The sequence below is a fragment of the Pollachius pollachius genome, assembly GCF_949987615.1.
Source record: "Pollachius pollachius genome assembly, chromosome: 13".
Taxonomy (NCBI): Eukaryota; Metazoa; Chordata; class Actinopteri; order Gadiformes; family Gadidae; genus Pollachius; species Pollachius pollachius.
Window position 1 is genome coordinate 14868843 of NC_136946.1, and position 14927 is coordinate 14883769.

The 14927-nt window shown below is 46.5% G+C and overlaps 1 protein-coding gene across 4 annotated transcripts in view; it reads right to left on the reverse strand.

The window, feature by feature from the left end:
* Positions 1-14927, reverse strand: part of vps50 (VPS50 subunit of EARP/GARPII complex) — a 101407-nt gene that overhangs the window by 34589 nt on the left and 51891 nt on the right. For 3 of the 4 annotated variants that reach the window (XR_013812314.1, XM_079748793.1, XM_079748792.1), the window contains exons 14-21: positions 13970-14061; positions 13140-13234; positions 12510-12608; positions 10725-10815; positions 7854-8033; positions 5972-6090; positions 3988-4094; positions 1643-1764 (exon numbers count right to left, since the gene is read on the reverse strand). Coding sequence is in view for 2 of the 4 variants with exons in the window: in XM_079748793.1 (XP_079604919.1) it covers positions 1643-1764; positions 3988-4094; positions 5972-6090; positions 7854-8033; positions 10725-10815; positions 12510-12608; positions 13140-13234; positions 13970-14061 (905 nt within the window). In the remaining 2 variants the exon portion in view is untranslated. Of the gene's footprint in view, positions 1-1642; positions 1765-3987; positions 4095-5971; positions 6091-7853; positions 8034-10720; positions 10816-12509; positions 12609-13139; positions 13235-13969; positions 14062-14927 lie in introns of those variants that run through there. The other variant, XR_013812315.1, reaches the window with a different exon arrangement.

A 14927-nucleotide genomic window follows, 5' to 3' on the forward strand; every position in this document is an offset into this window, starting at 1 on the left:
CCCTCCTCCTCCCCTCCTGGTGAGCTCTGCAGGCCAGATGATTGATGCAGATGGAGAACTTGAAGTGGCTCGCACCTAATGCATCTCAAGCGCTCGCAGTGCGACAGCGCCAGTACACACACACACACACACACACACACACAAACACACACACAATGACGTATTTACCCTTTGGATTATTAATGGCGCTCGTTACATTCACCACTCAAGAACTCGGCGAACCCTAAGCTCTGTGCAAGCGGGGGGCGGGGGGTCACAGAAGGAGAGCGAGAGGGAGGGATGTTCCCAGGTCAAAATATGGGCATATGTGCATAACAATTTCACATCAAACCATTATCATTTCCACATGGATTCAGCGAGCCCATTATTGGGATAGTTGGGATTCAATAACGTATAATGAGGTAAGAAAGAAAGAGAGAGTTTGGAGAGGAGAGAGAGAGAGAGAGAGAGAGAGAGAGAGAGAGAGAGAGAGAGAGAGAGAGAGAGAGAGAGAGAGAGAGAGAGAGAGAGAGAGAGAGAGTTGCGAGAGGATGTTTGGACGCGGAACAGGAGGAGATGAGCAAAGAGAAGGGTACGATTACATATACTGCATGATGATGAAAAACGCCAAATAAACACGAGGGCTAAAGACAAGCAAGGCGACGGATGAAGCGAGCGGGGGAATCGGCGTCTCACGTAGAGACGATATATAGATACACTCAGGCCTTGTATAAAAAAAATAATAATAATAGAAAGGCCCTGACAATCTGTCAAGTTGCAACAGCGCTGTCCATTCCCCTACCATCTCCACTGCGACGCCGAGCAACACAGACAGCGGCAGCGGCGGCGGGCTCCGTTGAACAAGCTTTGCCGACTCAACGGGACGAGGGAGTCAGGGTTTGTTGCGACCGTGACTCATTCCCTAACTCCCCTTCAGGGACAGCAGTGCCACTTGTGCACTGTTGACAGCCTTCAGCGAGTGTGTGAGTAGAAAAAGACTAAACACATCAACTGAATAAAGTTGTACTGAAATTGGAAAATTGCTGAGCACAGTGTCAAAGAAAGGACGATAGGATGACGTCAGATGGACAATCAACCACAGAGATCAGAGGCTTATTGGATATTTTGACCAATCAGACACAAAACATGACACAAAACTAGTATGAATAGGATGAATGGGAATAGCAAGAATAGGATAAGTTGCACTTCGATATGCAAAATGGGACGGTTGTGAGGACAAGCAACGAGGTCATTTCAGCGAAAGCAATCATCAAACAAATTTTTCCAGAGGATTCATATTTTTCAAAGGCCGGGGATTTTGAACTCTGCATCACACCTTTGCAACAAATAAAGCAGTGCACAATAATGAGTAAGGTTTCACAAAAACCGTAGTGAAGAGTATAGTTGAAAGGGTAAATTAGCATTAAATTGAAATGTTAAGCCAAGTTAAGGATCATAATGAAAGGGTGTGAGGATAAGTAGGCAAAAAAATAAATAAAAGACTAAAGCGGGATTCAGTGTACTAAAGTGTTGTGGCCCTCTGCGACCGCACTTGGATCTCGACCCCTGAATAATCTGCGGTCTGCGCACTCCAACAGAACCATGCACCGTGGCAGCTTGGTGAAACGCAGAGCAGAAGCGACAGCAGGGAGTGACTCCATACCATGTCGTTGCGTCCGAAGAAGGTGTAGACGGCGTACAGGTAGTAGTCGAACAGCTGCGACACACAGTGGATAACGTCGAAGGCGATGGGCTTCAGGATGTTCATCATCTGCATGTACTTGCCTGCAACACGGATGGGAAAACACCTGTTAGCGAGTTGAGCGGAACAAGTGCGTGCGTTCTCCATCTGTCACTTAGGTTTAGCGTAGCGTGTGCTATGAGCCGGGGGTTCCCACACTTGTTCACGCCGTGTGAACAAGACTGGTGGAGGTACTAGCAAGCACGTATTTCATGCAGTAAAATAGGCACATGTTAGGTGATTCAGAATGTATATTGTTCATCCACGCAGTATTCCCCTGTTCAATCTTACAAATAGTAATATACTGATGATTAAATAAAATGGACAATGCATGTAGGCATATAAATATGTCTTGGGCCAATGCACAACTTCAAATCAACTTGTCTACTCATGGGTCACAACCCGCAGTTGGAAAACCACTGCGACAAGCCAAACCTTTTCAACACTGCAACTGATTAAAGGACAACCAACCATAAAGTTGCAACCAACCATAAACCATTGTGTGGTGGGTGTAGCGCGGCTGAAACCAAGAGCTATTCTTCATGTGTATTGGCCTTCTCTGGGTCAAGCCCAAGCCAGTGGAACGATTGAGGGGCCAGGATATGCATCATTCTGTCGGCGGTCCACCCAGCACTATGACCCTGCCACTGACAAGCGGGACATAGTGGCCTGATCAAAAAGGACCAGGGCCTAGTGACACTCCCCACACTGACTCCTGCGTGTGCGTGTTTGTGTGTGATACAAAGGGACATTTGCCAGAAGTAGTTGGTTTAATCCAGTCCGGTAGTAGATGTTTTCTGGGTTCTCTTTTGTTGCTGGCTACTTGTGTGTATCGGGGTCTTGTGTGGCTGTGCTGATTACATGTCAAAATCACCAATGGCAAACAAGAACTTAGTGAGGGGTGTGGCTGTTGAACTCTCTATTGACTGGGGCTTGGCAGGCTTAATGCGTTCTATGTGACGCTCCCCTGTGATTGGACGATGATTACTTTCAAGTTGTCTGTGCTGCCACTCAAGCCAGGGCAGGGAAGGCAAATTAAGCCTCAACGGGCCTAGGTGTGTGAACCGACCGTCCGTCTTCTCTCTTCAATCTGGTTTTTGTTTTGATTCCATGTCGTCAATCTTTCACAGGAATAAGCTAAGCAAGGGGGTTACCCACGAAGAAGTGGGAGAGAGCTTTCCCTCGGGAGAGAGGGGAGGAGGAGGAGAGCCCTTGTGCTTGTGGTACCCACTCCATCTGCATAGGCTCCCGGTGACAGATGTAATTCAGCAGTACAGTAATAAAGGCAGCGAGAGGAGGAGGGGAGGGCCCTGAGACGAGAACGCAGGCAAGTCAGAGCGAAGGAGCGCACGGAAAAAAAGGAAGGCGACAAAAGAAAGAAAGAAAAGCAATAAACCCAATCTGCACGGCTCCGTAAGCGACCCAATCCAGTTTGTCTGCGCATTCCCATTTTTCATGTGCCACTTTCTTCATTTTTGAGCCTCTCGCTAGAGTTTCAGTCTGTCCAGGGCGGGGGTCCAACTCCATCAAATAACTCGCAGACAGGCAAAACAAGTCAACTTTTTGACTTGGTTTGCCTGCAATGACTTCTTCAGATTGCCCTCGATCGATACTGGATCATACCGTTTATTAACACTATATATATAGCATTCGATTTTTGATTGATCTTTTCTGGAGAGTTACACACTCGATGATTCCACGATAAAACACCACCGAAAGTGTTCAAAAACACATTCTGGACTTGCGCGCGGCATTTCTGGCTGTTGGCCCGGGTTAGAAATGCAATTAATTATCATAAAAGTCCAACCGGCCGGTTCATAAATTGCTGCTGAAGTGTTGTTTGTTTGGTCTGGTTGAGATTGCTCACTTTCAGCACCAGACGAATGGGGGGTTACGGTGCCAAAGAGGGCCGCTGGCCAGGCAGAGGCCCCTGTGCTCTGGGCTGTTGCATCAGGCCTTCATCATTGAAGACCCTCGTACCAAATGAGCAGGTCGCCGGCTAAGGACGATGAGCTAAAGCCAGTCACACACAGGCAGCATCCGCAAAACAACCTTTAATTAGTGCTTAAGGAATAGTCTCAGGCCGCCGGTGGGCATGAGCGAGCATGTGAGTGGGCATGTTTGGGTGTGCGAGTGCATGTGCTTGTGTGTGTGTGTGTGTGTGTGTGTGTGTGTGTGTGTGTGTGTGTGTGTGTGTGTGTGTGTGTGTGTGTGTGTGTGTGTGTGTGTGTGTGTGTGTGTGTGTGTGTGTGTGTGTGTGTGCCTACCAAGCAGCCGGATGACGTTGAGAGTGGTGTTGGTGAGGATTGGCGCGGTACCCTTGTTGAGGCTGTAGTCTGACTTCTTGTGGCTTCTCATGGTCTCCTGGGACACGCTGTTGAGAGATCAGGGACACAAAAGAGGACCTACATAAGAAACTACAGACTCAATGAATATTCACATCTTAGCGTGACCGCATCACTTCCTGTACGTGTGAAACCCGGGCCGGGTTCACAATGTCTGACCCCGGCCCTGAGTCGTGGCGATTGAGAATACAAATGGCCACTCACAGGTCACAATTATCACAGATAATTGGTCAATCAGAAGCCCTTACACACACAGCCTCCGACACCTGTTGAGACCAGGAGTCAGGGTATGAACCTGGTGGTCTTCCCGGGGCCCGACCTTTAACACTTGCCTTTGGACCCCATTATCACCTTGGGGGACCATAACATGGGGCTTACTAATAACACAAGTGGGCACTTGGGACCCGCCTGCTAATGAGGGATTAGCGATTCCTGCCGGGGATGCGGGAGACTTCATGGCCTAATGCCTGAAGGAAAAAAATAGAACGTCAAATCTAACGTGGTGTAAAGGGTATGCATTTCATCAGTAGCGACGGTAGCATCAACCTTGATGAGACGCGCCCCTAGCACGGGGCCACGAAACAGGTTGTCATCCATCGCATTAAGTACATTAAATGATCATCGTAACAGGGCCACTTTTTTTTTTTCTTCTACGAGCGAGGTAGCTAATGAATCAATGACATTCTTATACCTCACTCCGTTGCATACGTGATTAAACTGCAGATTTTGACACATGCGCATACAGATGGGTAAAATATTTCAAAACCATGCACCACGCCAGCCACGCTCTTTAGATTCAGCGATCGTTACCCAACAGGAAACTCATCTGTTCAGACTGCATCTCGCCTGTGAACAAAATGTGTTAAAAACCTTTCCTTACCTCTTGTTTCTAAAAATGTAGCACTTGAGGCAGTTTACGTATTTGGATGAATTGCATGCACTTAAATGATTCATGCAATTGCTTTGGTAGCATTTTCATGTTTGTGTACACAGATTGTAAGTCGCTTTGTATAAAAGCGTCAGCTAAGCAATCGCAATGTAATGTAATGTGCTCTTGCAGGGATTTCAAATGAAAAAGGCACTAGCACAGAGGGAACATCGGTGGATGAGGCGATGTACATTACCGATCAAAGCCGTTTTAAAGATAAGCTGCGTTAAGTGCATGTATACGGTTTCCTCACGGACAATACATTTTGTTAGGTATTTGCCAGTGCCTCCTGATGGAAAGAAGGGCTTATTCATTTAGGATAGATGTTGTTTCTCCGGGCATATGTACACATAATGCCTGTTATGTGGTTTAATAATGCAGGTCCTAATCAAGGACTAGACATGGCATAATTTCTTTTCAGGATATAAATATGAAATATGACTAAACATGAAAAGAAAAAACTGGAGGCATTTCCGCCTACTCCCTGAGGTTAGCCAGAGTTGAGAAATATTTAATGCTAAATGCATGGAAACTCTATTTCCCCTTGATTCCTCCAGATTTAGCATGGATTAAAGCCTCATGGAGCTAAATAAAGATCATTTGAATCAATTTGTGCGGGTATGTTTTCTGTTACTGTCTCACATTCCAGCATGGTTACTGCAGGTTTTTTCTTTCCTTTATATTGTTAGTAAAGGCTTTAATGTCCATGGGGGCAGGATAGTCTAGTGGCTAGGGTGTTTGACCTCCAGCTAAAAGGTCCTGGGTTCATGCCCTCATTGAGCAAGAAGCCTGACTGTTTATTAAGGACATGCTACGGATCAAAGCGTCTGCTAAACGACAAAGAAACAAAAAAAACGATCCACGATTTCGATCCACTGGCCAAGGGGAACATTTTCTTCAACGTCTTGCTGCTCTTTTTTGTCCAGTTTCAACAGCTCCAGTTCAACAAGCGAGTCGCCCTTTGACCTGGAGACAAACCTCTTGAGAGGGGCGTCGCCTGTCTGCTCGTCCACGTAGTCCTGCTTGAGTTCCTCCGGGACGTCGCTGTCGCTGTCATAGTCCTGGAACACATTCTTCTCCAGCTCGTCTGACTCATACTGAGACAAAGAGAGAGAGAGAGAAAGAGACAGAGACAGAAACAGAGACAGAGACAGAGTGAGAAAAGAGAAAAGAGGAAAGAGAAAAGAGAAGAGAGGAGAGAGAGACAGAGACAGAGAGAAAAGAGAGGAGAGAGAGAGAGAGACAGAGATTCACACAGACCGACAGAGAGAGAGCGAGAGAGAGCGAGAGAGAGAGAGAGAGAGAGAGAGACAGAGACAGGGAGCCAGAGAGAGAGACATCAATTGATTGGACTACACCACTGATTAACACATTGATGTTCATCAATGTCGATTGTTAATGGATTGAAAATGACATAAGACAAAAACACAACCAATGTGTCTCAATATGTGCTATATGCAGTCTTCAAATGAGAAATCCAAGAAAAGCTCTATCCCGTATATGAGGCCTATTGGATTCATTCCGTCCCTCCCCCGGATATAGCCTTTCTGTAACGGGAAAACATGGTTTTCCCAACGCTGCATTCATTGAAAGGGTAATAGCCACCGAGGCTCTGTCCCAAAGGAAAACATCCAGCCAGGGATTCCATAAGACCTCATAGAGATCCATAAGGAAGCTGAGATGTAGGGATTGTGGGTTAGGTCCTGATATATTGTTTTCTGACGTGGAGGTAAAGAACAACAAGACTTGGTGTGGACTTTGAATTTGTAGTCATCCTGTCAATCCACTTTTTTTAAACCTTAACAGGGACGCACAGCCTCACTCCCATGAAAGAATCCTGAGGCGGAGAGCTGCCTCTTTGTATCGAGCAAACACCACAGCACAGGGAATGGCCTCATGGAAATGAGTGGAGGCGTCATCTTATTTTTCGATTTCAAAGTAATGCCTTTAGACATAACAGCTTCATCGTGAATCTCCAGGTATCAAAAACACTGTTTGCTCGAATGATGCAAGGGGCTGCTGAATTGAGATAAACTCTGAACCCCCCCCCCCAAAATCCAGCTCTCCATATTTCAAACCACGCCAGCAGCCAGGCAATCACGCTCCAACTTTACCTCTCTACTCGAATATCATTTACATCTCCATTACCTTTTTTCCCAGCTTAATCCCGCTCAGGCCGAGGCCACTTCCCCATGAGCTCTCCGTTTATCTGGGCTTTTAGGTTCCATTTCGCCTAATAGTTCAAATCGAATGACAGCAGACGAGCTGGAGACGTCCGGGATTATGCGCCGGGGGTCTCTCTCTCGATTTGGATCTGGTACGACTGGCTTGGCGTCAAGGACGGAGAGGGGCTGCGGTGGGGAAGGACCTGGCAGTCGCAGTGTGGGATTGCTTTCATTCACAGCCAGCCACATCCCATTTGTCGACCACATTATACAGAAGGACCTCAGGGCTAGATTTCGACGGTCCAAACCCCCCCTCTCTGAAGGACCCTCCGCACTCAGAGAGGGCGCCAGTCCAAATGAGGAAGGGGGGGAAATAATCGATTTCCGTGGTGGATGAACACATTGTGGACGTCTGATCTCGAGGAGATTCAAATAAAAGGCGTAATTATAATTGTAAATGTATGCAAAATAATGACATACATAAACGTACCATGATCTTTTCGACGACGGGGTGATTTGAATTGCAGTGTCGCGTTAGGGGACTATCCAATCAGAGTCCTCTTCTCAGGATACTAACCCAACAACAATTATAACAATAAAGTACAGTACAGAAAGACTGCACTAATCTCCCATGAATGAAAATTCTAACAATTAACTAATCCTCTCCCCAGGGCCCAGAAACCCATAATCCCTACCCCGTTCGATGCCAGCACGTCCTCCGTTTCCTCCTCCTTGTTTTCGATGTGCATCTCAAAAGGGTTCCCCTCCAGGAGGAACTGCTGGAAGAGGGAGAGATCCCCCCCCGCGGCCCCAGAGCCGGCCTGTCGGCTGGGGGAGAGCGATGGCGAGCGGCACTGGCCCATGAACTTGAATTCCTGCAGGTGAAGGGAGAGGAAACAATGACTAGTGGAATGAGGCTTAGAGGCGGTCCCTTGTGTTGTCTGCTGAGAGCCGGCCAAGACTGTCAGGGTTTTTGCAACAACTTAATGATCTTTTGTTGGTGTTGGTGTAGCATTATTTACATCCTATAGGAGAATTTACAATGAAACGTCAATAAGGCAGGGAGTGGAAATTGTTGTAAATTCCGGTTCAGCTGAGGTCAGTGGACATGTGAAATGCCAGCAACACTTTGAGGTACTGCTAGACCTGTCACGATAACATATTTATACAAATTATTGTGATAAGGGATAATATTGCAGTTTTGAGACCATTTTCAACTAATATAATGATAATGGCATAATATTAAGTACACCCTTTCGAAGATCAATAAACTTTTATTTTTAACACTGGAACTGGACGTCTGGAAGACATTTAAAATATCCAGAATAAATTAACAAAACCAAAAACAATAAAAAAAATTGACTCTTGTGAAAAAATTTACTATTTTAACAAAAAATGCTCTTGAATAAAAACCAAACACAACCAAAAACAATAAATACAATTGAAACACTAAATAAAAAGGATGTAAACAAGATTATATTCTCCCAGGCAATTCATACTGGCTGTCAAATGTTTGCAGCATTCGTCGAAATGCAGGCTTTTCCACGATGCTAAAGGGCATCATCTCTCCAGCGATGAAGCGAACTACACAGTCAGTGAGAGCGCACCATTTTGCACTGTCCTGTTTGTACTTTGTTTGCCGACTAAACGCCCCAATGATTGTGGACTATCGGGAAGACGGAGACTTCCCATCTGTTTGTTTTTTCCCAAGCTGGGAAAACTGCATCGGGTGATTGTGTTTAAGGTGAAGATTCAGGTTTGTTGTATTGGGGCGTTTTGTTAACATTGTTTTCAAACAAATGCGACATGTCGGCTCGATCAGGTTAGTTGGTTCGCCCCGGCCGCTGGTTTGAAGCCGGGGTGCTCCCACACAGCAGCTGTCGCGTTCGGCTTAGACACCAACTCCATCTTTTTATTCCTCCAGATTGTTGTTCTCTTGCTCTCCTCACCGGGCTCTCATGCTGCTCTCTGTGTAACGCCAGGGCTCCGCCTCCCACACAGAGACCATGCAACAAGGGACTGACACGTGACGAGGGGGCTTTACCCACTGTGCCCCCCACTCGGCCTTTAAGGCAGCGCTGCAGGAAAGGCACCATTAACCGTCACCAACTGAATGCCTAACCCTGACCCTGCGCGCTGCCTTGAAGAATTCAGTGGGGGCAAAAAAACACCAATCAGGCGAGAGGGCAGATACACCGGAGTAAAAATGTTTGATATCCAGTCTCTTTAATAGATAGAGACACGAGGAAAACAAACAAGCGCGCAAATGGAAATTATTGCAGCTGGCAAAAAATTATCGCTCATTTTAATTTATCACGCAATTAATTGATTTATTGCTTATCGTGACAGGCATAGGTTCTGCAGGATTGCATAGCTCAATTAGTTAACCCCCTGGAGATGTAAAGTTCAAACAGTCCAAAAAAGGCCAAAACGTACCACACACACGCAGATTGCGTGTGTTGTCAATTTTGCATGAATCCTTGCTCAAAAGCCTGATGAGCTGCTGGTTTGCCTCTTCACTGGCTCTATCTATTTTAGTGGCAGTAACAGCACTCTCCTTAGGCTGTCATGCAGGAGGTGGTTTAAAGTGACTGTAGCTGCAGGCGTATTCATGTGGAAATATTCAACAGTTTAGCTTTGTACGTGACGCATTCAAATAGTAGAACGATGCGGCACGCTCGAAAAAGAGGACACCGATCTTCTGTTTGTTGTGACTAACTTAACTGTGTTCATTGTTGACGCACAAACTTGACTTAGACACAAAATGGAGGGTTGTCCTGTACGAGGCGTTCCCAAACAGAATCAAAGAGAGGAGCAGAAAGAGCGGAACGGAGTAAGGCTACTTTGTATAATCCGCGTAGGAGGATCGCAACTGCACCATCCAGCAATCTCTGAGATGGGTGTAACAAATTGTTGGAGCATCCTTTTTTGCATCCCGAACAAAGCAAAAACCCTTCATCATATTCTAATGACTGCCATGGCAGGGAAGGGAGACCATTAACGCTGCCTGTTTAGCATAAGTGAATACTGCATAGGGAAATCTACGAAATGCTAATAAGGGCTAGTTTACTGGGAAAGTTCATTTTCCTCTGTGCTTAAGGGGGAGGGGTGTCAAAGTGTGATTGTGGCCTAACGGAAACGGATCGTCTTCCGGAGGAGAGCGGGGGGAATACTGAAGATGTGTCTGCTCGCGAACAAAAGAGTTGCTGAGTAGGAGCTACATTTATCTTTCTTGACATTTCTGTCTCTTCAATAATTACTTCTTAGTGCTTTTTTGAGAGGGAAATGGATTATACTGCGCTCCGGATGATCTACTGTCAACCTTTGTCGTGATCCACAGCTGCAGAGACCTGGGGAGGTGGGCCTCGACCTATAAAGAGTCTCCAGTGTCAAAGGTGTTTCATTTTTCATAGGACGAAGGAACTATGACTCCTGGGCTTCTGATCAAGAACTAAAGCCAAAAACCTAACTAAAAGTAATAGCATGAAGCAAAGGGATTAATGGATCACAGAGAGCTTCCCTTTGACACGTGAGCTAGAAAGAGAAAGAGAGAGTGTCTCACTAACGTGGAGCTGGGCGATGCTGAAGTTCGACTTGACCGGACAGAGCTCCCATGTCTCGTTCTCCAAAAACATCCTCAGCTCCTCCAGTCGTGCCCTGGGGGGGGGGGGGGGGGGGGGGGGGGGGGGGGGTGAGGAGGAGGAGGAGGACAGTGAAAGTGGGGAAATAGAGGGAGAGGGGCGGGGTAGTGGGTGAACAGGGGGTGTGGGGGGTAGTGTGGAAACAGGGATTGAGGAGAGGAGTAAAGAAGATGAAGAGAGGAGGGATGTACCAGGAGAAGAACCAAGCAAGGGAGTTAAGTTAAAAGGTCCACGGCTTAAGGCTCCTGCCTTTTACGCCCCCCCCCCCCCCCCGTCAGGGGTTGGAAATAACAGTAACAGCCAATCTTTAAAGGTCACCTGACAGCTGTGAAAAGGGAAGTTAATGTGTGTGTGTGTGTGTGTGTGTGTGTGCGTGCGCTGTGTGTGTGAGATACAACCATGCGCAGTGCATGTTTGTCTAAGTCCTGTTGATTTGCAATGGGTTTGATCGTGAGCTTAACAAAATCACTCCCACTCATTTCTGGGTCACCGTCGTCAACGCTTCAGCACGAAATGTCATGAATCGGTAAGAGTGTTAATTTCAAAGAGTCCAATCCCCCCCCCCCGCATTCAAACAGGAAAGAATATATATATATACACTCAGGCAGGTCATCAGTGCATTTTGATTGAAGGGTTACTTGAACTGCATTTTCCAATGCATTTGTTCAATTGGTCTCACAGGTCATTGCTAATATATTTCAATACAGCTGCTTTGCAAAAAAACAAAACTGATTCAGCATTCTCTTTTGTAAAGTGAAGTTTTTCCACATTTAAGGTTCCCAATTTAATGTGTGCGTTTATATGCTCTCAATATCATTCTAATAGCCAAGGTTCTCCCAAGTTCTCCAACTCTCTCTCTGATTGGCAGTAGTAAGCGGTGTAGCGGTGTGGTGATGACACCCGGGATCGATCCAAAATCCTCTCCGCTGACGCATCCGTGCTGGTCTGGAAGACTGCTTATTGAGAGAGGCGGTGGGGAGTTGTGCAATCAGGAATTAGCTGTGGTTGAATCCCCATGAAGTGTTAACTTATAATTAGACAATTTCTCAGCGAGGACTGAGTCGTGAGTCTCTAAGCTGTTGAATCAGTGTGCGTGCAAGAAAAAGAAAAGTGAAATCCACATCTCTACAAGGCGACAGGAGTCAACAGTCCCGTTCAAGAAAACAAAACCCCCACGTCTGTTGCTACTACCCGGTCTTCATTACACACAGTTCTTCTGCTCACGATCGACTCAACCCTAGAGAATCATAGGGGTAAAGTTTGTTTCATTACTGTTTGAACTTTCGAACGTTGATTGTTTTATTAAAACCTTACTGCCTACACGGTCAAACAAAATTATCCAACAATAGATTTCATCATGGCAAATGTTGTGCCAAATGGTCCAATCCAAAAAGTTTGTTATGTCCACTTGCTGGTTTACTTACTAGAAAAACATAACCTCGAGTCCCACCCGACTTCTGCCACGGACAAATAGTGTGTGGTCACCGTTTGACCGGTAGTCAGCCTCCACATGTGTGATGATGCAACACAGCTGAATGTCAATGCTGTCCGCTGAAAGACTGCCTTGTGTCTGTGTGCTCATGATCATATGATCAGATGACAATGCGTCGTAATGATCACAGGTCATAGTTCTAGTAGTAGCAGGGCACGTGGGGGAGCGGTACAGGAATGGTAATCCCCTGGAAGACATGTTGCCAGTGGCCATCTCACCTGTGGTAGTTCCTGAAGTAATTAACGCTCTGTCGTTTGATGGACTCCTGCAGCACCTCCGACCTGCTGCCACAGAACTCCTCCCCCACCTGCATCAACCTGGCCCAAGAAGAACCCAGACATGAACCATAAAGTGCATCACATGCGAATACTGTCGCCAACAAGTCTTTTCCCCTCCCCTAACTGGCTCCACAGGTACCAGGTTGATTTAAAGACACGGTTAAAGACACGGTTAAAGAGCTTATAACCCTTAATGACCCCCATTTTGTGTTGAGCCGCTGACCTGTGAGAAGTCAGCTGTACTTGGTGCCTTTTTTGTCAATGCAGGAGTTCACTCACAGGAGGTTCCACTTGACAGGTCAATTGGAACATACTCCCTTATCGACGCTTGGCTGCTATTGATAATAGCCAATCTTCTCCATTAGCACCATGATCGATGTAGTGTGCTCACGGTAGGTTTGGCTGGATTGATGTGTGTGTTTATGTGTGTGCGTTGTTGATCTACGCACTAGAGGGAACCACTGGAGGTGCAAGAGGGGGATGATAGAGCAGATAAGAGCGACCATAAAGGATGATGAAGACCAATAAGGGCCTAACAAAAGGTTGAGTGCTAAGGAGTTCCTTTCTTACCTGCTAATGACGTCCAGCACCACGATGAAGTCGTCATACTTAAAGTTGGACATGTCGGTTCCCAGGATGTAGGCCTTCACCTTCAACTGGACATCCTGTTTCACATCGGGATGCATACAGTGCAGCTCGCATCAACTCATATAGCACAGACAACAACAGGTTGAGAAGTACAAAGCACATAGAGCAAGGACGGTTGAAAATTTCAGAAAATTATTAAAGACTATGTCGGGATGAGAGAAATTTTGTGTGAGGGAGTGAGACAGTGCCGTGAATTCATTTGAACCACATGTCAAAAAAGGTAGCGTGAGGTTTAGCAGCAAACCGTGATCAGCCTAAAGGGGCGTGCGCACGTAACTTGAAATACAGAACAAACGTGAGAAACAAGCCAAGCCAATTAACTCGGGGGAGCAGGGTAATTTCACCTCTCTGGCAGTGCAACGGTTAATCAGCCTATCATCGGGCCTATCATTGGGCCAATCATGGCCGCCCACCATCTGCCACAAGCGGCTGGGGTCTCGATCATATTTTACTAACCAAATTAAGCTCAGGCTAGAATGCATTTATTTCCTCAGCTCACTCCCCGCAGGGTAGGAAAGTGGCACGCTAAATTCACAGCCCTCCGCCAATCATCTAGCGGCACCGGTGCCGACCGAGCCCAGCGGCGGAGTTAGCCACTGAGATCCCACCTCTGCACTAAGCCAGACGGAGAAGAAATAAAAACAAGTGAAAGGGGTTGAGAGACCAACGGGGATAGAGGAGGGGAGGAGGGAAACCTGACACGGTGCGGACGGCTGGTACCAAACTGTTACCGGGTCCTCCTCTCCTCCTACCTGCCAGATGCGTGTGAGGCCGTGCTCCAGCTTCTTCTTCACGTAGCTGCGGTCCACCACCGACTCGTCGGCGCCGGCCGACGCCCCCCCGTCTGGGGAGGTAAACAAAGCGCACCCGAAACAGATTAACACAACGAAGAGCCGATGAGAAGAGCCAACGGTGACCTCATCCCCGTCGCGTGGGTCTGCCGCAGGAGGCCCCCCCCCCCGTCACTCATGAACGACTTCATGGATTGTTTTTGTTGTTTTTTCTATTTTGAATTTTGGCTGGATGTGGAATAAGTGTAGCAGAAGATGATTGAGTACCCTAACGATGTTGAATAAATAATTAATCAATTTCAGTTATAATTAAATGTGACCGATGAAACCCTGACGGGTTCCTTCATGTTCCTCCATCGAGTAAACATAATCTTATTCAAATCGTATTCTAGGGAGGAGGGAGGGAGAGAGGGATGGAGGGAGGGAGTGAAGGAGGGAGGGTCGTGTTATCCCAATCGTGATGACCCATTTGACCCATCCTTTTTTAGTACCTTTGTGGTAAAGGAGCGTTATATTGAGTGATTTTCTACTTGAAATGCGCCACACACTGCGGCGACACCTTAAGTGTCCGAAAAGGTTAACCCCAGGCATGGGCAAGATCCATTTTTCCCCGACGCCATTTCACACTGCCATATCTAAAAAAACGGAATTTACTATTAAAAAAAAAGCTGAGCTGATGATGATGAAATTATTGCAGCATGAAGGACATTTTTTACCAAATAATTGCTATTCAGAGCATTCATATCTTTTGAACACCAATATCTTTCTAAATAAATGAAAGAATGACTATAAGAGATGAAGTGTTATTAGATTATTAGATTAAATGCTTTTGAGACGTGTGGTTTCCTTAATACCCCACCACAGTGGCGCTATGATGCTACAAATGCCCCTGTCAGTTCTGATGCCCGTATGTTCTGGT